The sequence below is a fragment of the Plecotus auritus genome (assembly GCF_963455305.1).
Source record: "Plecotus auritus genome assembly, chromosome: 6".
Taxonomy (NCBI): Eukaryota; Metazoa; Chordata; class Mammalia; order Chiroptera; family Vespertilionidae; genus Plecotus; species Plecotus auritus.
In genome coordinates this window covers 109,967,374-109,991,570 of record NC_137773.1, presented here as the reverse complement: position 1 = coordinate 109,991,570, position 24,197 = coordinate 109,967,374, and the positions used below count along the sequence as shown (strand labels likewise).

Genomic DNA, 24,197 nt, shown 5'->3' with positions numbered 1-24,197 from the left:
TTTGCAGGCCTCCCCTGAAGCTGTCAGGTTTAGTATGTGGCCCCTTTTTCATCCACTAATTCATCACATCACAGAAGATATGCCAAAAGGGGTGCTCTAGGTTCGTTTTCAAAAAGGGTAAAAAAACCCCAAAACAAACAAAAAGTAACAGCCTGCAAATCTATCCAGAGTCCTGGCAAGATTCTAGAACATGTCATTAAATGGATGATATAATGAACTCCAAAGTTTAGCAGTAACTCCTCTTGGATTCAGTGTTAAGTCAGGGACAAGTAAGCTCAAAATATTTAGAAAAAATGCAACCAGGGCAGTTTCGGAACTTGTAAGTCTAATTGTTAAGGGCAGAAATAGACTAGTGGGGACTAGCTATAATTACAAAAAATATTTCATCATGCTCTGTTAACCGTAACTGTTTTGTTCTGATTAGAAAAAGCACATTCTAACCTGGCTGAGAGTTGTACACCCTGGGACATGGGAGCTAACATCGGAATGCAATCCATCCTCCTTTTCCCAGAGCTGCCTATCATTATGGAAATATTTACAACCTTGTAATCCCGGAGGTATAACGGTCACAGGCAACCCCGGCCCCATTGCCTGCAACCATTATACCTTGTCTACTTTTCCATGCCTGTAATTCTTACTTTCACCTAATCTTTGCCCTTCTACACAATATAAGCAGCTGGCTTATGGGGAGGGGAGAGCAGATTTTTGTGTAAGACCTGCTGCTCTCCCATACTGCCAGCACTATTGGAATAAACGCTCATATATGATTCAACCCTGTTTCTGCTTAATTGGCTCAAGCAGTGACAGGCGGCCTCAACCCCTTGGTTGTCCAGTTACATAATGTTTGATGGAGAGAGGTTTCTTTGGAGGAGACACGTCTCAGGTGGCATGCAACAGTGGCACTACTGGCTAGTGCTTCAGACGTGGTCGTCACCCCTCGGGAGATTGGAGTCCAGCCTGTAGGGCTTTCTAGTCGCGTCACCGCCCGCAAATCTCTCTGCAGCTCGCACAGTGCGCGCGGGGAAAAGGGGCTTTTGAGTCCTCTCACCCTTTTCTTTCTCTTTTCATACTCGAGGAAGGTCCGCGAGGCGCAGCGAGAAAGCAAGTGATGAACAAAAGATTACCTTCCTCTGGCACTGCCACAAAGTTCTCAACACAACAACTGTCAACACGGGCCTTAATAATTTCTGAATTGCTTTTCGCCGGGAGACCGCCATCTGGGAGAGGAGCAGCCGGAGCCTTTTCCAGAATCCAGGTCCAGCGGAGGGTCGCTAGGTAATGTTAGGTCGGGGAAAAGGACTAGGAGGCAGCGCGCAGGCCCCGCCCCCTCCCCGCCAACATCCCGCCGAGCCACAACGTCCTAACATCAACACTCGCGACAGGCTGAGGCTCGTGACGCATGCGCCCTTCTTCCCGCGCCGGTGGACGTGAAGCCTTCGCTGGCTCTCGCCACACTCTCTGCTCCGCCCCTCCTGGCGGGGCAGCACCCGAGCCCCCCAGCACTGTACCAACCCAGTCCCCGCCGCGTCCACACCTGGTCTTCAGTCTTGTGAACAGTGACTGTAGAACCACCTCTGGCCCTGCAGACTCACGTCTCATACTCCCGTGTTGGCGGTGGTGATGGGCAGGGGTTGTGGGGTAGATAAGGCCGGAAGAGGGGAGGTGGCGGTTGCCTTGGGCTCACTTCCGGAGGACGAGCGGAAGTGGCTGCGGTGGATGGGGAGGGGCGGGGAGGAGCGCGAGGGGAGGGCCGGGCTGCCGAGGGTCGAGGGGGTGGGGCCTGGGCCGGCCTTGGGGACCCGGAATGGGGCCTGTTGTCGGACCCGGGGCGGGACGCAGCTTCCTGCCGAGACTGGTCGGTCGGGATCGAGGTAACGACCCCGCGCAGATAGGGCGAGGGTCGTCCCAGCGGTAGAGGGGTGGGGGAAGGTGTAGGGAGGGTTGCTCTCACCCCCTTTCCGGTGAACCCAGAGCCCCGCGTTTCCGAGAAGAGGAGTGGGAGGAGTTAAATTCTTGGCGGGGGGTGTGGGTGGGGGTCTTGTGGACGCCACGCCCCTACAGGAAGGAAATGAGAGTGTGTGTTTGTGAGTGTGTTTAGGAATAAACTTAGAGGGGAGGGGCGAGCGGGTGGGCTTCGGGACGGAGGAGTTGGAATACTGTGGGGTTACTGCAGGCTGGGGCGGGCCTCACTCTTGGGAGTGGCCCCGGGAAGGAGTTTGATAGAGATTAGGAATTACATCCCTGGCACAGTTTTGGAAGCAGAGGGGGAGGTGAGGGTGAAGGGACGGTTGCAAAGAATGCATGTGGAAGGTCTGAATGGATGTAGTTCCGTCGAGGAGAGCCGGCGATTAGAGCACTGAACACCAAGGAGTTTGGGAGATGTAGGGCGATTAGTGCAGCACTAACAGGACAGGAGGGGCATGTTCTTTTCCACGTTTCTTAGAAGACAGTCTCCACACACAGTGCTTTTGGCTACTTTTCTGTTGTGAGAGCAGGTGCAGTCCTTCCTTTATCCTGAGCCATACTGATGGGGTGACCGTGGGGTCATATGTGAGTGAAAAAGATACGTTGTGTATCTTGAGTGTGTAAGGATGGGCTTTTCATGGTAGAGCATAATAAAGGACTCTAATTTAGGTAGGAAGTCTTGGGAATCCATTTGGGAATAGAATAGATTAGAAAGTGTCGTAATGTTTAAATATTCTGCAGGTTAACACAGAAGTCAGCCTCCTGGGCCATGCTGGTTCTAAGGCCTGTTTCTCCTCACGAGCCCCAGCAGAAGACAGATGGGCCAGTCTTCACAGTGGATGACTTCCCCTCACTGAGCAAGAGATGGGATAGTACTTGGGCTCTGCCTATCACCAGAATCTGGGCTTAATAAGCCAGCTGAATGAAGGGCTATAACAGACGCCTGGGAGGGACACTGAAGCCTGCAGTGGGGGGGGAGGGGTCTGGACATACCCCTTCCCCCCCAGACTCCTCCCCCTCAGAGTACACTCAGCCATGGACTTTGGACTCGGATAAGAGGAGAGAAGCTGCACTTTGTTTGGTGTCTCTGATTTGGGATTCTCAGTTTTGGAAATGGAGTGCTGGACGGGGTTTGATGATCTTCAGGGGAGCAGCTAAGAGAAGAGAAGAAAGGTAAGGTTCTTGTCTCGTTTTCCACTTGTGTGTCTTGTTGCTCCTTTGCAGCAAGTGTAGAGTGGGGCAAGTCTGGGGATGCTGCCGTTCAGAAAGTGCCCTGATGAGTACCCTTCCCCTGCTGGGTAACAGGAAGCTTCACCTCTCCCTCACTCTCAGGGTGCAGGCTTGTTCCCAGCCACTCCTCCCGGAGGAAGGGAGGACCTGTAAGGGGTTGTGAGCAATAGCAATTATGAGTTTAGGCCAAGGAGAACATGAAAAGAATTGAGCCCTCTGAAGGGAGGTTGGGTTAGATTACCTGTAAGGACCTTTCCAACACTGAGATAGTAGGATTCCAAGTCAGTTGGGGCCAAACTAAGAGTCTGGTGTGCATTACCCAGGCAGAGGCAGGCTGTTATGTTTTGAGGAGCTGAGTAGAACTGCCTTGAGAGAGTGGGTTGGAGATGGTCTATGTAACCTCCAAAATTGCCTCTCCTCCTTCCCCTACAAGGGAGTTTAGGCTATGAAACCTCATGGAAAGAGCAGAGGAACAGACAGGACTGGGCATCAGTAGGATTTGTGTTCTAGCTCTTGCTCTCTTATTGTACAACCCTAGATACATATGTTGGTTCATCTCTGCCATGCTCTCTTCACCTGCAACATGGGAATAACTAGCTTTCCAAGTCCCTCCCAGGTTGTTACAAGGAGCAAAGGAAATGATAGATTTTGACAAGTGTCCAGGGCCATGTACATGTAACACAGTAACACTGACATAGTTTGATATGCTTGTATAATTGTTACATAGAGAAAAGCTCTGTTCGTTTATTGAATTAGTGTGCTGGCAAAGCCTTAATGGCCTCAATTAAAAGCCTACCCTGAATTTGTCTCATCTTGTTGTTATTAAATAATACCTGGGGTCATCAAGTTGTGGAAAGGTATATGGGTCCAAGAACTTAGATGGAGCGATTCTAGCCCTCAGTGTTCTCCAGCCAGTGTGCAGTGTGCCTCTTCAAGAGCGGGGAGGAATGTTTACATCCCAAGGCTTCTAGGGCCAGGTGGCTGGTTAGGAGATGGAGCTCCATTTCTTGGAGTGAGCACTGGGCCTTTCCTTCCTAGTCTTCTCTCCTGCCCTTTAAGATGACAATTTTTTTCTAACTGCCATCTCTTAGCCCTTTATATCTTCACAGGCTCTGTACCCACATAAAGAAGACCTGTTCAGAGTTACCTTTTCACCTCCTGCCTGTTCCTTCTTGGAACTCCAGTTTACCTGGGCCAAGATGCTTTTCTCAGTGACAGCAAAGGAGAAAGTATTGGGAGAAAGGAGAAGTATTGGGAGTTTTGATAGACAGTGGGGTATAGTGGCCTGGGTGAGGGGCAGGAAGCTTGGCTTCTAGCATCTCTCTACTAGAGAATCCCTCCATCCAACTAGCTGTGTAAACATCTGGGCCTCACATTCAGTGGCACAATAATACGGTCATTTGCAAGCTGAAAATCCTGCACCTGTGATTCAGTTTCTTTTTACCCCCTCCTTCCTTCCTTGCCATAGGAGTCCCTGACTTCCCTAATGGCCTGAGGGCGGGGCAGGCAGGTCTGGGTGGAGTCACTGGTCCTGAGTTGTTCCTTCTTCTGTGGTCTGATGCCTGTGGGAGCTCTCTTTGAGGCCAGGTTTCTACTATAGAAGGTCCAGATTTCAGGAAGGGATGCCATTGCTCCCAGCTTCGCCCAGCAAATTCTTGTGTCAGTTACTGCTTAGAACTGGGATTACAACAATCCCTCAGGTAGATGTGGTTCCCAGGATGCCTCTGTGGCCCTCATGCTACCTGGGAGGCCTGTGAGTACTTCGGAACACGTGAAGTACCATGGAGTTGTGCTGTATTTATGTAGTGCTTGCATTATATGAAGTGTCCAGGCTATTGTGCTGTGTCAGTTCTTGTCACCACTTGTTGTGAGGAGGAAAGAGGGATTATTTCCCTAGTTTGATATGTGAAGGGAAGCTACAAAAGCTCTGAGCAAGAAAGGCTTGCCTGAGTATGGAATGGCAGGCCTGTGAGTGACTGCCCAATACTATGCTGCTTCTATAGCATCTGACCTACCAAGGGCTGTCTGGATTCTGCTGTAAATCCCCAGGGAGGGGAACTTGACCATACAGCCTCTCTGGTAAGACTTCTTATTTGGAGTGAGCCAGAATTCCTCTCCCCTATCATTTCCATAGAAAGCACTAGTCCTGCCCTCTGCCTGACCCTTCCACAAGAGTGTCCCCTCAAGACAGCCATCGGCCTTCTTACATAGGCACCAGGAAGGATGCTTAGGCCGATTGGCCAGGACCAGTGACAGATTTGACCAAATGTGAGTGTGTGTTAACTGAACTTATTTATATCCTTTTTCCCAAAAGGAATTGTAGGTGGCTAATGAAAAGTTCCACTTCACACACATTGCTCAATAACGATTGTGTTAATCTTTTCTCCTTTCTTTGATCTTGAGGAGCTGAGTTTCTGGGTCTCCATGGGGAGTGGGAAATGTTGGGAGGAAGAGGGAAAATAGAAATAACATTGACTTAAAACATGTCTTTTATTTCTGATGGTTTCAAGCCAAGATCTGTCTGAAGTTCAGAGCATGAATTCTTTCCAAATTATAAAAAAATTCAGGTTATCTTGGGCATGATTTGAAGAGGGCAGTTTCCTGGAATAATCTTCACTTCCTTTACCTTATCCCTCCAGTCATCTTTTATAAGTGGTAGGGGTGAACAGGATACAGTATTGCCCCTTCTGTGCTCTCTTATCCTATAAGCAGATCCTTCTAGTCCTTCCATTTTCACATAGTCAGTTCTGAGTTTCATCCCTGGAATCAGGCTTCTTGTTTCTTCTGTCCTTATTCCCCCCAAACCCCGCCCCATGAACCTCCATCAGCCCATCTCAATTGTCTAACAGCCTTTTCTGTCTGGGACAGTCCTCTTACAGTTGGCTGGTTTCTACTTAGGTCCTCCTGTGAGCCTTGGAATTTAAACAAAGGACAATAGTGATGAGGTATGAGTGTTGGTGCACAGACAGTCCTCTGTCTTATTCCCCATTGAACTGCCTTAGATGGAGAAGAATTATTGTTAGAGGTGGGAATCTGACATCTCATGGGTTGGTTGGTCTCCCCACCTTTCAGCATCCCACTATATCCTTTGTCCTGAAGAGTGGTTTTAGCTACTGATATCTTGGATCTACAAACCATTGTTTCCCAACTTTTTACACTTTTATGAAACTACTAGAGGCCTGGTACATGAAAATTCATGCACTGGAGTGGGGGGACCTTCAGCCCGGCCTGCCCCCTTTCACAATCCGGGAGCCCTCAGGGGATGTCCTACTGATGTCCTAAGCCACAGTCTGGCCTTCCTCTGCGGGAGGCAACTGGCCGATCAGGGAAAGGCGATGCCCCCATCACGCCTCTGCTGCTGCCACTGCCGGCCGCTGCAGCTGCTTGAGCCTTGGCCCTCGCAACCACTGCAGCTTGCCTGAACCTCGTTGCCTGAGCCTTGGGCCCTCCCTGTGGCAGCCGCCATCTGTGGCTTGCCTGAGCCTCGAGCAGCCGCTGCGGCTTTGTCCAGAAGACATCCACCCTAATTAGCATATTACCCTTTTATTAGTATAGATTGCTTTCCCTCTTGCTCTGACATGGAGTGTGAGTGTGTAGACCTCCCATAACCCATACAGGAGGAAAAGCTTAGAGAGGCAGAGGTGCAGACACTGGCCACTGGCTGGCACATGAGCATGGGCTCACATCTCCTGCCATAGTCCACATAATCAGCTAAGCTGGAGACCTGGGACACACACAGTTCAGCCTCACTGATGTGTCAGTTCTTCTCTCACTCTGCTCTCTCAGGGCTGAGCTTGAACTACTTCTACCAAGATTTCCCTGCTGCCCACTCTGCGCCTGTCATGCTGGACACACAGACATCTCAGAGAGCACTTGCGTGAAAGGGTGCATGAGGACTCCAGCTTTGGAGGCAGGGGTGCCTGGGTCTAAAACTCAGCCAGGTCCCCACTAGGTCTCATGACCTTCATCATTGGGCACTTTCACCCTGAGCCTCAAATTCCTCATCTGTGGAACAGGATGATAATGCAGAGCTGCTAGGAGGGTTAAAGGAGAGAGGCTGAGGGAGGGGTCTGGCCTGTGGAGGCCTCTGTGTACTTTTGTTTTAGCACCTCTAGTCCATGTAGAGGCCTTTAGAACCCTGCAAAATCCACGTTTCATGTCAAAACAAGTAGTCAGTGAGTAACCAGCACCACAAAGGTCAGCCTGCTCTGCCCTGCACCGCAGGGAGGGAAATGGATGGGGAGGTGAGGTGCCAGTGCAGTATGTCCTGACCACATGTTAGGGCTGGCCCTGGACTGGCCCTTCTCAGAAAAGTCTACAGAGCAGTCAGTACTCAGCTCCCCACCCTCACTTCTCATGTCAGATACAGGCATGTAGGCTTTTCTGGATTCTGCCTCCCACCCCCTTTCACAGGGCTCTCACAAAATCCTGTGATGGAGTCCTTTCCTCCCTAGGTGGGTGGGTGGTTCTACTCTAGGGACATGTCTGTCTGCTTTCACTCAGACTAACAGCTCTGGTTCACCCCCAATCCCCACAGAAAAGAAAGAAAGAAACCACAATTGGCCCTCTCCTGCTTTGGGCAACAGGTGTCACCCGCCCCCCTTCCCTTTTGGCGCTCTGGTTCCTCTTCTAACATTGTACGAGGGCCCCTCTGTTGTCCCTGACTCCTTCCCGGAAGCTAGCGTTTGCGGGTTCGGGAGAGCTGGCCTCCAGACTATTGGCCTAGTTTGGCAAACGTACTACCCAGGACTGCCCCGCATCTCAGGCCGGGCTCTGCTCCCTAACTCCGGGGCTGGGGAGGGAGAGAGGCGGGAGAAGTCTGGCCTGGAGGGGTCGAGGGTGTCGCTGGGGTCGGGTAGCGACCGGTGCAGTTGCATTTGCGAGCAGGAAAGGGCCCAATGCTAACAGTTGCCTCCACAGCGCCTCCCGAAATTGGGGCCCCGGGGAAACGGGCTGTCAGGGCGAGAAGTGACGGTGAAGGAGCGGCCTGGGCGAGTCCGGGCGGCCAACCCCGCCCTCTGGCCCCGCCCCCGGACAACCCCGCCCCCCGGGGAAGGGCCACGTTGCCCGTCGGCGGCCCGGGCAGGCGGAAGGCGCCGGGCGCCAGGCTCGCTCCTCGCACCCGAGGCGGGCCGAGCTGAGAACCGGGAAGTTGGGAGGACCTGGTGAGTAGGAGCCGGGAAGCCGGCGTTCGGCAGCTCGGGAACTTGTCCCGGGAGGTGACGGAGTCCGACTAAGGAGGCCCCGCGGGAGTGGAGAGGGCGCCTCTGGGCTCTGGTCCCGGCTGGAGCAGCTGCCCCTTTCCGAGCCCTTCGTGGCCCGGACAGCTCCGGTACTCGTGAGCCCCGCCGGGGGCCCGGCCGCCGCCCCTCCCGAGCTGGAAGTCGTGCTGTGGTTCCGCTTTGGGAGTGTGGGCCTCCAGCTGCTGGACGGAGGCGGTTGTGAAACTCGGTCGCAAGGCGTCCATGGGTGCGGGCCCGAGAGGTGGGGTCGCCGGGGTGGGTTTGGGGAGCCAGAATGCGAGGTGGCCTTTCCCCAAACCCACCCCAGCATCCTGTACACAAGTTACAGGGGTTCTTTCTTCTCAGCCGTAAGGAAGAATTAACTTAATGTGAAAATATGTAAATTGGCAAGAAAACTTTTTTTCCTGTTTGCTGCTGGGTGTAGAGTAGGGGCTCCTGAGACGTGCGAGGTCCTATCTTGTAAACTGTGGAGCAGGAGGGACTGTGCAGGCTGGTTTGCATCTCCACAAAGCAGCGAAGCCCGGGGCGAGGCTCCACCTGGGTTAACCCTTGCTCCTGTGGTGTGTTTAATTAGTCTTGCTTTAGAACAGCGATTTTCAATCTTCTTCCATCTCATGGCACACATAAACTAATTTCCAAAATTTTTTATGATCTGACCAAAAAAAAGTAGGTATAATTTTGATTCATTCACACCAGCTGGTTATTGTTGTGGTGGCTGTTGTCCTTTTTGTATTTGACAATCTAAGGAAAAGAGGTCAGTGCCTCTGACTACATAGTGAGGTATTGCATGTGTTAAAAATTCTTGCAGCGCATTTCAGAATATGTAGCCTTTTCTCTTGATGTCATATCCACCAGGACCTGCCTCCCAGGGTGAATCATTGCTGCCTGACCCCATTCCTGGAGACCATTGAGCTCTGGGTCCCCACTTCTGTGTCCTTTTTCTTATAGTTAGAACACATTGTCTAACCTCAGTGGCATATGTGACAGGTTAAACTCACTTTCTCTTCATCATCAGAGATCAGGGACTTTGATGATCCAAATCAACCCTCTCTCTCTGCAAATGAGGGAACCAAGTCACAAGGGGGTCAAGTGACTTGCTCAGGGTTACCTGTTTGCTGGTGCTGCATGGCCTGAATCCCAGGCCTTCATGCTTTTATTGGGCTAGCATCATACTTCTCCCTTGCCTTTTCTTTTCCAGGATAATAACCTGCACCCTTTCTGTCCTAGGTCTTATTTTCTAAGCCCTTGAATTATTTAGTATATCTTCTCTGACTCTCTTTCAGTTCTTCCATCCTTCTGAAATTATGGAGCCTGGTATGTGATACAGGAGTCTAGTGGAGGTCTAATAACGAACAAGAAAGTAATTTAGTTAGGTCTTCATTACCTGTGCCATGTTCTCTGTTTTCTGGATATTTTAGGTAGTGCTTTTTTTTTTAAGATTTTTTAAATTGATTTCAGAGAGGAAGGGAGAGGGAGAGAGAGATAGAAACATCAATGATGAGAGAGAATCATTGAGCGGCTGCCTCCTGCATGTCCCCTACTGGGGATCGAGCCCTTGACCTCGAACCCGGGACCCTTCAGTCCACAGGCTGATTCTCTGTCCACTGAGCCAAACCTTCTAGGGCTAGGTAGTGCTTTTTAACATACCAAGCAAGGCAGAAATAGAAGGGAAAGTCTGTCAATATCCCTTCAACTCCTCTACTTTTAAAAAACTAAATCTGATTTCTCCATTATTGCCTACAATGGGAAGTTGACTATCTGGGGTTCTCTTGCTATTTAAGAAACATTTTTACCAGAAAGAGGGAACTGGCTAGAGATGCCATGGAATAAGAGTGTTAGAAAGGGATCTCACAGCTCCTAGGCAGCCCTTCATATGAAGAAATGGAGACCCATAGAGGATGGTAGGGCTTGCCCAGTGCTCCCTGGGCTTTGGCTGAGGGTTTTATGTACTAAAAAGGCTCCCACTATGGTGCAGGTGTCTTTGTACTTGGTGTGGACCAGCTGTATGTTACTTCCCTAAAGAAAAACTGTAGCAAGTCAAAAACAATTTTGAGTCTGTGCCTTGCAGACAAGTGTCATTAATAACAGAACATGAGAGACTCAAGTCAGTGTTATAGACAGTTGATCTATTTTAGAAAGGAAGGTGTGGCAGATTGTATTTTCCCAGAATGGCACACCCATAAATATCCCATTCCACGTGTTACAATTAGACATTGTCCTCCTGCCACCCGGTGGTGGGGTTTGTGGTTCTCCCCCTTTGAATGTGGGCAGGGACTTGTGATTCTCCTGACCTGTGAGTAAGACAGACATGCTCCAAGGCTGGATCCTGAAAAGGATACTTAGCTTGCTGTGTTTCTTGGGACTCTCACCTTTGGAACTCAGCCATCATGTTCAGAGGAAGCCGAGGCCACATGGAGAGGCCCGTGGAGGGTTCCAGCCAATGCTCCAAGCTACTGTCTCAGCCAACACCAACATCAACCTGCAGACATGTGAGAATAAGCATTTAGGGGAGCCCTCCCCAGCTTTTGAGTTTTCTAGGTCTCAGACATTGTGGAGCAGAGGCAGGTCATCCCCTCTATGTCCCACTGTCTAAATTCCTGACTGATGGACACTGTGAGAGGGAATACATGATTGCTCTTATTTTAAGCCAGTAAGTGTTTCCATTCAGCAGTAGATATCTAATAAGGAAGGGGATGTGAGTAGACGCAGGCCTTCAGAGTTTGGACGTGGGGCCTGAGCACAGAGGCAGGAAGAACTCTTACCCTGCTTGTCAACGCTGCATAAATTCTGTTTTACTCATTGTTTTGGGTACTTATTGCCTCATAATGAATCACCCCAAAACTTAGTGACTTAAAACAACAGAATAGTTTTATTCCTACCTCAGCTACGTGGTTCTTGCTCCTGGTCTTTGGTGAAGTTGCAATCAGATGTGGCTGAGCTGGGATCATCTGAAAGGCTTCCTCCATGTCTAGTCAATTGGAATACCTAAAGATGTCCTGTCCATGTGGCCTGGACTTCCTCTTGCATTGGTGGCTGGTGGGGGGGTGGGGGGGGATCCACGAGCAAGCATCTTAGGAGCACCAGGTAGAAACTGTTGCCTTTCATGGCTAGTTTCACAGTCACATGTCAAAGGGAGGGAACACAGGCCCTCCTGCCCCACCGCTGGAGGGAGGACTGTCCTCACTGTGACATGGGATTTGTCATAGTCATCTTCGGAAAATGTAATCCTTCACTCATGCTGCTGGTTTGGTCTTGTTGCTCCTTGATTTAGTTAATAATGCAGGCAGTCCTCCTTCCAACTACTTGTATTTTATACGTTTGCCAAGCTGTGATAGGCTTAGAGGTTATAGAGCTTTTTTCCTACGGAGCTAGGGAGGGCACGGCCACAGATTCTATTATAGTGTGGAGGACAAACACAGATGTGGAGAGAGTGTGATGTGAGTCTAGTCGTGGGAAGCCTTGGCTCTGCCAGGAATGTTACAGAAGGACTTACCTGCACTGGGCTGTAAAAGATGTGTGAGTGCTTGCAAGTGGGGCAGTGGATAAATACTTCAGGACGAGGAGCCAGCCAGAGCAAAGACACAGCAGCGCACAAGTACACTTCTGGGGGAAATAAGTAGCCTGCTGAAGTCAGAGGGTGGGGTTCGTGGGATAGTGGTTGGAGGCGAGTTTGAAAAGGGATGTTTGAGTTAGTTTGTTGTGAAGACTGTGTGTCATAATATTAATTTTGAGTTTTATTCTGCAGGCAGTGACAGCCTCATGGTTTTTGTTGTTGTTAATCCTCATCTGAGGATATTTTTTCATTGATTTTTAGAGAGTGGAAGGGAGGGGTAGAGACAGAGAGAGAGAAACATAGATATGAGAGAGACACATTAATTGGTTGCCTCCCACATGAGCCCCCACCAGGGTCAGGGTTCGAACCTGCAACTGAGGTACATGCCTTTGATGGGAATCGAACCTGGGATCCTTCAGTTCAAGGGCCAATACTCTATCCACTGAGACAAACCAGTTGGAACAGCCTTGTGATTTTCAAGATAGATTAATGTTGTGACCAGGCGTGAACTTTAAGAAGGATGTTCATCCTTTGGGAGGTGGCCTATCTATATAATTCACTAATTCAGGCTTAAAATAGTATTTTATGCCCTAGCCAGTTTGGCTCAGTGGCTAGAGAGTCTGCCTGCAGACTGAAGGGTCCCAGGTTTGATTCTGGTCAAGGGCATGTACCTTGGTTGCAGGCTTGATCCATGGCCCAGGTCGGGGCGTATGCAGGAGGGCAACCAATCGATGTGTCTCTCTCACATCGATGTTTCTCTCTCTGTGTCTCTCCTCCTCCCTTCCACTCTGTCTAAAAATCAATGGAAAAATATTCTCAGGTGAGAGTTAACAACAATAAAAAATAATATCTCTCTGTATGTAAAAGCCTAAGCGACTGTTATGACCGGACAACTGGCCCGTAGCTGTAATGTGCACTGACCACCAGGGGGCAGACGCTCAACCTCCCAGGCCGCAGGCTAACCTCTCTTAGTCCCTCCCCCCTGGCTGGCTGACCCCAGGACTGGGCGAGACAGTCCCGATCTCCGGCCAGGCTGAGGGACCCCACTTGTGCATGAATTCATGCACCAGGCCTCTAGTTTTATAATAAGAAAAAAACAGTTCAGATTAAAGGGTTTGAGGCCTTCAAATGGGATGATGGCAGTGAGTAACTGTCTCTTTCATTTTCATAATTCTGAAATTCTTGGGGCTGGATGTGTTTCAGAATTTAGAATTTTTTGGATTTTAAAAAGATGATCTGAGCCCTACCCAATTTGACTCAGTGGATAGAGCATTGGCCTGCGGACTGAAGAGTACCGAGTTTGATTCTGGTCAAGGGCACATACCTGGGTTGCTGGCTCAATCCCCAGTAGGGGTGTGCAGGAGGCAGCCGATCAATGATTCTCTCATCATTGATGTTTCTATCTCTCTCCCTCTCCCTTCCTCTCTGAAATAAATAAAAACATATTAAATTAAAAAAAAGATGATCTGAGAACCATAGGATTTCACTTATATGTGGGATATAAAACTGAAACTCATGGACACAACAGTGTGGTGGTTGCCAGTGACAAGGGAGGGGGTAAAGTGGGCATAATATATGGTGACAGAAGATGATTTGACTTTGGGTGATGGACACATAGCATAATATATAGATCTTGTATCAGAAATCTACACCTGAAACCTATATGATCCTATTAATCAATGTCACCCCCATGTGTGTAAATAAATACATAAATAACAGTCTGGTGCATTTATGATGTAGTGTAAGGTCTGGAGCAGCACACCATAATCCAACATACTTATTTCTATAGCAAAATGCGTGACTAGTCACACTAAGTGGGATAAATAAAGACTATAAATAGCCTCACATTAGATTAGATCAGATTTCACCAAATGAAGGTAAGTTGTATTTTACTGCCAAATGAGTGTAGAAAACTTCTGTTTTTCAGCTCTTTGTGGACTTGGGAATTGCAGTTAAGGGATTGTGGGTGTGTGGCCATTTTTTAGGTCACAGGAATATCTTTTGAATGTTGATGATCCCAGCACAGCAGTTTGGCACACTGGGGCAGCTGATCCTCATCCCCAAGTAGCTTGTAGCCAAGAGGAGATTTGACAGATGTTGAGCAAGAGGTGCTGGTGCTGATGGTTTGAAGGGGAGGTGGAGCTCACCTAGTCTTTAGACATCAGGAAAGTTGTCCTGGTAGATAATACGAGTCAGAGCACACCAGGCGAAGACAAGGAAGAGCAGATCAGGCATCAGGCACATGCAAAGGCCCCGAGGTGGGCGTGAGTGTTTGGGGCCTGGAAGGAAACTAGTAGAGTGGAGCAAAGCGAGCCAGCAGAATGGGGACAAATGAGTGACTGGCTAATGTGTATATTGTCATGTGCCAGGCACTGTTCTAAACACCCGATATGGATTATCTCACCCAATCCCCACAGCAATCCAAGGGGGTATTTGATGAGGTGAGAAAATTGAGTCTCTGAGATGTGAAGAAATGTGGGGTGATGCCAAGCATGGCCCCAGGCTCTCCAGCTTGCCCTTGTTACTCCCATTAATCCTGATGGTAGGGCTCAGAGCAGTGCTTCCTGGAGGAGTATGTGGGCTCTGCTGGCCAAAAGCCTGGCCTTCTGGGCTTGCTCATCTCTAGGGCACAGCCAGCTACTAGAAGTGCATGCACTCACGTGTGTGCATGCACCACAACCAGAGAGTGGGCAATCTTGCTCTGGAGAATATGTGGACAAGCAGTAGGAAACGGCACTGGGACTCTGGAATAGCCTGTGTGGGGAAGCTGTGGGGTCTGGGAATGGGTGTGTGGTGTTCTTGTATGGCAAGAGGAACAAGTTCTGTTTGGGAAGTTAGAGAAAAAGGTCATGGGCTGGCGAACAAGGGCCAGAGTGCTAAGGCGGAGGCCTGGCTGTACTGTGGCAGCTGTTTCCTGTTGGCCATGGGGCCACTGTCATGTTTACAGACTTGCTTAGAATCCAGTCTGCTGAGGGCCTTCAGAAATTGCTTTGTTCTGCATGGTGAAGGTTCAAACATGGACCACATCCTGAGGGGGAGAGAGGAAGAAACTGGAAATCCATGTGTCTGTCTCTTGTAGGAAAGCCTGATTGGTGTGTGATCACTGATAAAATAGGAAGTTAATGGCCCCGTGAAATGGAAATGGACTTGAGGTTTCTGAGAAGACTGGTGGTGTGGAGCCGCAGGTGGATGGTTTCTGGGAGGAAAGACAGGTGGTTCGGTGCTGGCAGGCACTGAGGGAGTCTCCAGGTCCCTTTAGAGCAGTGGTTCTCAACCTTTCTAATGCCGCGACCCTTTAATACAGTTCCTCACGTTGTGGTGACCCCAAACCATAAAATTATTTTCGTTGCTACTTCATAACTGTAATTTTGCTACTGTTATGAATCGTAATGTAAATATCTGTGTTTTCCGATGGTCTTAGGCGACCCTGCCAGCGGTTCTCAACCTGTGGGTCACGACAGGCAGATATTTACATTACGATCAGGCAGATATTTACATTACGATTCATAACAGTAGCAAAATTACAGTTATGAAGTAGCAACGAAAATAATTTTATGGATGGGGGTCACCACAACGTGAGGAACTGTATTAAAGGGTCGCAGCATTAGAAAGGTTGAGAACCACTGCTTTAGAGGCTCTTCAGGATCAGCCCCTTTGATACTGTGCCTGCTTGAGAGCACAGGAGCACAGAGATTGCATCTGGGACCAAAGTTTTGACTAGGATTAGAGAACTGGGCTGTGAGGCAGAGGTTCTCTGGCAGAGAAGCTGGCATAGGAAGGCACATATCTGACTGTTTGGGGTGTAAAGGGGCAAGACCAGAGGCAGGAAGGCCAACGAGAGAGTTCACGTGGTCAGGAATGGCCGCTGTCCAGGAGTTGGAGGGTGTAGTAGATCCTTTCACATCATGGAATCTGGCAGGGTGAGGGGTTAGTGGGACTCTGCGTTTTTCTTGTTGGGTGTGTGTCCCATCCCCTTTCCAGAGCCTGGTAGGCAGCAGGTGTGTGTTGCATGTTGTTGAGTGATTTAAGAATTCAGGACAAAGGGATTATCCCATTGCCCTTAACTGCTGTGCCCAGGTTTGGGCAAAAGTAGGTATACAGTTGTTTGGAAAATACAACAATTAATTAAGAATAATTTTTAAAAATCTATACTAATAAAAGGGTAATATGCTAATTAGACCGGGAGACCTTCCAGACGTCCTTCCAGACAAAGCCATGGTGGCAGGGCTGAGGCAGAGGCGGTTAGGGGCGATCAGGCCAGGAGGGGAGGGCAGTTGGGGGCGAGCAGGCTGGTGGGGGGTGGGGTAGTTGGGGGTGAGAAGGCTGGTGGGGTTCAGTTGGGGTGATCAGGCTGGTGGGGGGCAGTTGAGGGCGATCAGGTCGGCAGGGGGGGCATTTAGGGGTATTCAGGCCACAAGGGGGGCGCAGTTGGGGCTGAGCAGGCCGGCAGGGGGGGCAGTTGGGGCAATAAGGCCAGCAAGGGGGGGCATTTTGGGGTAAGAAGGCCAGCACAGGGGACAGTTGGGGGCTATCAGGCCGGTGGAGGGGGCAGTTGGGGGCTATCAGGCCAGTGGGGGGGCATTTAAGGGTGATCAGGCCACAAGGGGGGTGCAGTTTGGGGCAATCAGGCCGGCAGGCAGAGTGGTTAGGGGCGATCAGGCAGGAAAGCAGGTGAGTGGTTAGGAGCTAGCGGTCCCGGATTGCGAGAGGGATGTCCCCCAAGGAGTCGCAGATTGGAGAGGGTGCAGGCTGGGCTGAGGGACACACCCTCCCCCGTGCACGAATTTCGTGCACGGGGCCACTAGTAAAAGAATAAACTCTGTGCTTTTTAATCCTCCCAATTGTAAACCTACTGTTGCCCACGCCATATTCCAGTTTTGTCATTTGACCCAAATATGTCATTAAAAGAAAAACACCCACAATTTAATTGAGGTGTAATTGACATATAGTAAACTGCACATACGTATTTAAAAAGGACAATGTGATAAGTGTGGACGTGTATATATACCCATGAAACTCTTTTCACATATCCACCCCCCAGTTTCCTCCCCCGCTGTCCTCACTGCCCCCATCCCCAGGCAACCACTGATTTTCTTTGTCATTATAGATTACTTTGTATTTTTTGAGATTTATATAAGTGGATTCATGGTGTATATACTTTTTTTTGGTCTTTCACATCTTGCTTAATTACTTGAGATTCATCCATGTATTGTGTATATCAGTAGCTTCTTCCTTTTTATTGCTGAATATTATTCCATTGTATGGATAAATCACAATTTGTTTATTCATAGTGCCTTGTTGATGGATTTTTGGGTTGTTCCCAGATTTTGGCGATTATGAATAAAGCTGCTATAAACATTCCATATAGGTTTTGTATGGGCATATGTTTTCATTTCTCTTGGGTATATATCTAGGAGTGGACTTGCTGGGTCATATGGTAATTCTCTTGTTTAGCATTTTGACAAACTGACAAACTGCTATAAAAGAATATTAGTGCCAAAACCGGTTTGGCTCAGTGGATAGAGCGTTGGCCTGCAGACTCAAGGGTCCCAGGTTCGATTCCGGTCAAGGGCATGTACCTTGGTTGCGGGCACATCCCCAGTGGGAGGTGTGCAGGAAGCAGCTGATCGATGTTTCTCTCTCATCGATGTTTCTGACTATCTGTCCCTCTTCCTTCCTCTCTGTAAAAAATCAATAAAATATATTTAAAAAAAAAAAAAAGAATATTAGTTTCATACCTCACATTGCTAGTATATACAAAAATTAACTCAAAATGAATCATGAACCTAAATGTTAAACCTAAAACTATAAAATTAAAAAAAAGAAAACAGGGAAAAGTCTTTGTGACTTTGGGTTAGAGATTTTAGATACAATGCATGATCCATAAAAGAAAAAGCCCCTAATAGTTGGACATCATCAAACTTAAGAATTTCCTTTCTCTGTTGACACTTAAGAGAATGGAAGGACAAGTTTCTGCATTTGTATCAGTCTGATGGGTGAGGAATGTTATTTCAATTAATTTTAATTTACATTTTTCTTATTATGGGTCATCTTTTCATATGTCTAAGGACCTTTTAGTGTCTTTGCCCTTGTCTTTTAGACAAATATTTTTAGCCATTTTTGCTCTCAGGTTTTTTTTTTAAGTTCTTTGTCTATAAAGTGTTGTTTATGATGTATATTGCAAATATTCTCTTCTGGTTTGTCATTTGACTTTTTACTTGGCTTATGTGTGTGTCTGTTTTTTGAGGATATTTTTCATTAATTTGAGAGAGAGAGAGGGAGACACAGAGACATAGATATCAATGTGAGAGAGAAACATCAATTGGTTGCCTCCTGCTCCTACCCTGACCAGGAATCGAATCCGCACCCTTTGGTGTACAGGATGACGCTCTAACCCATTGAGCCACACTGGCTTATGTGTTTTTAGCCATGCGAAAGTATTTTATTTATTATTGCATCAGGATTTTGAATCATGTTTAGAAAGCCTTTCCCTATACCCAAGTTTTAGAGGTTTTGATCCATGTTTTCTTCTAGTACTTTATTTTTAATGTTACTTTTAATTTTATTTTAAAAATATATTTTTATTGATTTCAGAGAGGAAGGGAAAGGGAGAGAGAGATAGAAGTATTAATGATGAGAGAGAATTGGCTGCCTCTTGCATGCCCCCTACTGGGGATCAAGTCCATAACCTGAGCATGAGCCCTGACTGGGAATGGAATTGTGACTCCTGGTTCATGGATCAATGCTCAACCAGAGCCACACCAGCTGGGCTATAGTTGTTGTTTTTTATATTTAAATCTCTGAGCTACTTGGAAGTTATTCTTGCATACAGATCTAATTTTATTTTTTCCAAATAGCTATATAGTTATTAGTAATAAGACCATATTTTGCCCCAGGATTTCTAAACATTAGATTTCTATGTGTAGTTGGGTCTATTTCTGGAGTTTAAATTCTATTCCATTGATCTGTGTATTTACATACCAGCACTACATAGTTTCTTTGTTTTGTTATTGTTAATCCTCACCGGAGGATATTTTTTTCCTTTGGTTTTTAGAGAGAGTGAAAGGGAGGGGAGAGGAGGAGGAGAAAGAGAGAAACATTGATGTGAGAGAGACACATCAATTGGTTGCCTCCCACACAGGTCACAACCAGGCCTGGGGATCAAACCTGCAACCCAGGTATGTGCCCTTGACTAGACATCGAACCCACCACCCTTCAGTGCGCAGGCCAACATTCTAACCACTGAGCACACAGGCCAAAGCAGGGCTACATAGTTTTAATGATAGAGGCTTTGTAATGTATAGCATTTTAATATCTGGTAGAGCTAGTCCCTCCCCTACTTGTTTGCATTATTTTTCTAGATATTGTTGCAGTTTAATTTTTTTCATGTGAACTTTAGTGTCTGTCTATCTAGCTCCATAGAAAGGTATCCTTATTGAGAATTTTTATTATGCTGAGATGTCCTATTTAAGAACAAGGGATTTTTAAATATTTTGTGTCTTTTAGGAGATATAGTTTTGTTCATATAAGTTTTGAATATTCCTTGTTAAGTTTATCCCTTATTGTCTTTATGGATGTTGAAATAGGGTTTTCTCATGTATTGTTTTTTCTAATGAGTTATTTGTAGGTATGAAGGCTATTGATTTTTGCATGTTAATTTTTATATCCTGAAACCTTGGTCATTTCTTTGATTGTTTGGGTTGGTTTTATCATTGATTCTCTTAGAATTTTCCAGGCATATTCTCACAGAATCAGCAAATAAGGATAGTTTGCCTCTTTCCCACGCCTTCACTTTTAATTATGCTCTGTGTTCCAGTTGCACCGCTGAATCCTCCAACAGAATGTTAAATAGTCATGTAGATTGCATGTGCTTGGCATTGCTGGTGGGAATGCCTCCGGTCTTTCCTTACTGAATAAGGTCCTGGCTTTAGTCCTGAAGTGTGATATTTGACTTTGATTAATTCAGTAATCTTTGGCATTTTCATTTGATAATGGGAGGCAGCTGATCCTACCCACCCTTCCCCTGAGCTCTGGCTAGAATGTGGGAAATGAAATCTGTCAGGTAGGGAAGGGGGAGGTGGGGTTCCTTTGCTTCTTTTCTTCCACCAGTATCACTTTACCCTTCAAACATATACAGGTATTGCTTTTCTGAGGACTCACGAACTCATTTAAAAAAATATCTATAATAATAAAAGCATAGTATGCTAATTAGACTGGATGTCCTTCTGGACAAAGCCGGGGCTGCGAGGGAAGCCCGGGTCCTGGGTGCCAGAGGGAAGCTGGTGCCGGCAGCCGGGGGAAGGAAGGCCTACTCTTGCATGAATTTCGTGCATTGGGCCTCTAGTATACATATATATTTTGATTGATTTCAGAGAGGAATGGAGAGGGAGAGGGAGATAGAAACACCAATGATGGGAGAGAATCACTGACTGGCTGCCTCCTGCAACCTGGGCATGTGTCCTGACCAGGAACTGAGCCATGATCTCCTGGTTTATAGGTGGACACTCAACCACTAAGCCACCGTGACTGGGCCAAACTCATTTTTGAATGGGGAAGCATGTCCCAGTCCTATTCTCTTATTCAGATGACCACCCAGATTAGGGGATGGGCAGCTCTTTTCTAAGAGAGCCCTGGCGTGCCTGTCTCCTGTACTTTTCACCTGTTCCTGGAATACCCCTCACCCCACCCCATGCTGCCACATGCCTTTGTGATGATGGCTGCTATTCTCTCTTCTCTCCCTAGGTGCATGGCTGCTTCCTAATCCCAAAGCCCAGAGGACACATCCCTAGAACTGTGGAAGTGAGACCGGCCAGCAGGGCAGCTTGAGCGCCCCCCTCGTGGCTCCCCGCGGGGGCCAGGATGCTGAAGAAGCAGTCTGCAGGTCTTGTGCTGTGGGGCGCCATCCTCTTTGTGGCCTGGAACGCCCTGCTGCTGCTCTTCTTCTGGACGCGCCCTGTGCCCAGCAGGCTGCCTTCAGACAGTGCTCTGGATGACGACCCCACCAGGCTCACCCGCGAGGTGATCCGCCTGGCTGAGGATACTGAGGTGGAGCTGGAGCGGCAGCGGGGGCTGCTGCAGCAGATCTGGGAGTACTCTGTGCGGCGTGGCCAGCGGTGGAGGGTGCCCACTGCGGTCCCACCTGTGCCGCCACGAGGGCCTGTGACCTTGCCTCCAGCTGTGATCCCCGTCCTGGTCATCGCCTGTGACCGCAGCACTGTCCGGCGCTGTCTGGACAAGCTGCTGCACTATCGGCCCTCGGCTGAGCGCTTCCCCATCATCGTCAGCCAGGACTGTGGGCACGAGGAGACAGCTCAGGTTATAGCCTCCTATGGCAGCGCCCTTACACACATCCGACAGCCTGACCTGAGTACTATTGCAGTGCCACCCGACCACCGCAAGTTCCAGGGCTACTATAAGATCGCGCGCCACTACCGCTGGGCACTGGGCCAGGTCTTCCACAAGTTCAAGTTCCCTGCGGTGGTGGTGGTAGAGGATGACCTGGAAGTGGCCCCGGACTTCTTTGAGTACTTCCAGGCCACATACCCGCTGCTGAGGGCTGACTCCTCCCTCTGGTGTGTGTCTGCCTGGAATGACAACGGCAAGGAGCAGATGGTGGACTCGAGCAAGCCTGAGTTGCTCTACCGCACCGACTTTTTCCCCGGCCTGGGCTGGCTGCTGTTGGCCGAGCTGTGGGCCGAGCTGGAGCCCAAGTGGCCCAAGGCTTTCTGGGATGACTGGATGCGGCGGCCTGAGCAGCGGCAGGGCCGGGCCTGCCTGCGGCCCGAGATCTCCAGAACCATGACCTTCGGCCGCAAGGGCGTGAGCCACGGGCAGTTTTTTGACCAGCATCTCAAGTTCATCAAGCTGAACCAGCACTTTGTGCCCTTCACCCAGCTGAATCTGTCATACCTGCGGCAGGAGGCCTATGACAGGGATTTCCTTGCCCGCGTCTATGGCGCCCCTCTGTTGCAGGTGGAGAAAGTGAGGACCAGTGAGCGGAATGAACTGGGGGAGGTGCGGGTGCAGTACACCAGCAGGGACAGCTTCAAAGCCTTCGCCAAAGCCCTAGGAGTCATGGATGACCTCAAGTCGGGGGTCCCGAGGGCCGGCTACAGGGGCATCGTCAGCTTTTTGTTCCGGGGTCGCCGTGTCCACTTGGCACCCCCACAAACCTGGGAGGGCTACGATCCTAGCTGGAATTAGCGCTGCCTGTCTCTCCCGGCCCCTTCCTTGCCACATCACCTGCTGAGACAGACTGCAGGTCCTGGCTGCACCCGTCTCTCTTGGGTCCATTTATCTTTTTATTTTATTTTATTTTATTTTATTTTTGAGTGGCATTCAAGTGCACAGATGAGAAGGTGAAGATGATTCGCCCATTCTTGAGAGGTTCAAATCAGGGGAAACTTTCTGGGGTACATTGCGGGGTATTGAGCAAGAAGTCACTGTGTGGTAGGCAGAGACTGGGCTTGTTGGGGCCACAAGCTTTTATGTGCCAATTTTTCTCCTAGGGCGTCTGCAGAGAGGCTGGCAACTTGAGTTCTCTTGCCCAGGCCTCTTTTCCCTGTCCTGGCTCTCACAGCCAGATATGGGCCCTTCTCTTGTGCCTGACCCCGCCCCCATTTGGAGGGTGAGCTGGGTCCAATGAGAAGAGAACAGACAGATTTGTGGCCAGAACAAGACCAAGCAAAGGGGTTTCGTCATCTAGGTCTGGGTGAAGTTTGTTAGGTTGTCAGGGTTTGTTTTCCCCCTTTCCTCTCTCCTTATCACAGCTCTTCTTTCCCTGCAGCCTAACAGTTATGATTCTAAGATGGAAAATTGAAGGGGAAAAGTAAGACCACTCCTCAGCTCATCCCTGGCAGTGGGGGAAAGGGAAGGGGGGAAGCTTGGTGTGCGGAGTACCCTCTCTTATCCTGCCTCAAAGAAACAAACTGCCCCTCAGCCCATCCTTTCTGCAATCGGGTCCTTTCCTGTCATTCCAGGAGGGTTCTGAGCTGGCTTGGTGGGAGGGAGGTTAGCTCCTGTGTTGCTTTCCCCTGGAGTTTGCTGCACAGACTCCTCCCTGAGACCTTGGCTTTTAGAGGTCTCCTCAGTGTGAGGCAAAGCAGCCAGGACAGGATGACCCAGACATCCCTCCTTCCTGTGTGCGTCCCCCTTTCCCCCAACACCCTGTGTCTGTTCAGGTTAGGATGCAGATGGGGGCTTGGAGAGAAAAGTCTGTGCTTTTGTTTCTTGCCCGACCTCAGTTCATGGAAGAAAGTTGAAGCTGCAGAATTATTTTCAAAAATAAAAGGCTGAATTGTCTGAAAAACGTGTATGTGTGTGTGTGTCCTGAAAAAGGAGGAGGGGATGGAAAAGGAGGTGAAGGGTGGAGGAAGAAAGGAAAAGAGGGAAGAATGAAGACTACAGGAAGGGCTGAGCAGGCAAGAGGAAGTGGATCGTTTGAAGGAAGGAAAGCAGATGACGAGGAGGGGGGCAAAGCACGAAAGCTGGGGAGTCTGGTGTAAACAAAGTCCAGGCTTGAATATGGACAGGATCCAAGACTATAATCATCATTAGAGGTGGGCTGTGGGGCCTCAGTGGGCTTGGGCTTCCTGTGAGCCCTGGGGTGGGAGGAGAGCTCAAGTGGGTGCTGTGTGCAGGGTGCCCTCTGCTGGCTCAGGCAGCATTTCTGGGCCTCTGGAATTCTTCCTGACCTCCAGGATGCAGAGCCGATACTCTGTCAGCTTAAGAAACATTCCAACCTGTAGAGAATTTTTGTGAGTTTATTTGAGCCAAACTGACAAGTTCCAGGAAGCAAAATCTCAATGGATTGAGATAATGCTCCATAGAAGGGCAGTTTTGCATGTTATTTTATATATCTCACTCAGAAGAAGACAAAAGTGGGTGGGTTACATGAGATCTTTAGTGACAGAGTAGGGGAGGTGGGAGAAAGCAGAGCGGGAAACCTCTGGGATTGCATAAAAAGTAAAATGATAGACACATGCTTCTTTTACTTAGGTGGGTGCAGGATAGTTAACAGTCAGCAATATAACAATGAGAGGATTTGTAGTGTCTGCCCTGAGCTGTCAGGAAAAAGGCAAGTAACCCTGACAATTCTAAAGGTATAGGCTCAAGGTGTAAGTTGACCTTTGTCAGGGAATATTCTAGCCTAGGACATGACTACCCACCATAAACTGCTTTTAGTTAAAAGGCTTAATTTCAGCCCT

General features: G+C 48.8%; 1 protein-coding gene across 2 annotated transcripts; it reads left to right on the top strand.

Annotated features, from left to right (window-relative positions):
* The first annotated feature begins 1,742 nt into the window (after positions 1-1,742).
* MGAT1 (alpha-1,3-mannosyl-glycoprotein 2-beta-N-acetylglucosaminyltransferase) lies at positions 1,743-23,294 on the top strand. Of its 2 annotated transcripts, XM_080674329.1 has the most exons (3): positions 1,743-1,871; positions 2,707-3,138; positions 20,734-23,294. In XM_080674329.1, exon 3 carries the CDS (start codon positions 20,851-20,853, stop codon positions 22,192-22,194), a length of 1,344 nt encoding a protein of 447 aa, XP_080530455.1. In that variant the 5' UTR covers positions 1,743-1,871; positions 2,707-3,138; positions 20,734-20,850; the 3' UTR covers positions 22,195-23,294. The 2 variants fall into 2 exon arrangements, with proteins under 2 accessions (XP_080530455.1, XP_080530456.1); XM_080674330.1 differs by lacking the exons at positions 1,743-1,871; positions 2,707-3,138 and adding an exon at positions 8,251-8,360.
* Positions 23,295-24,197: the final 903 nt, after the last annotated feature.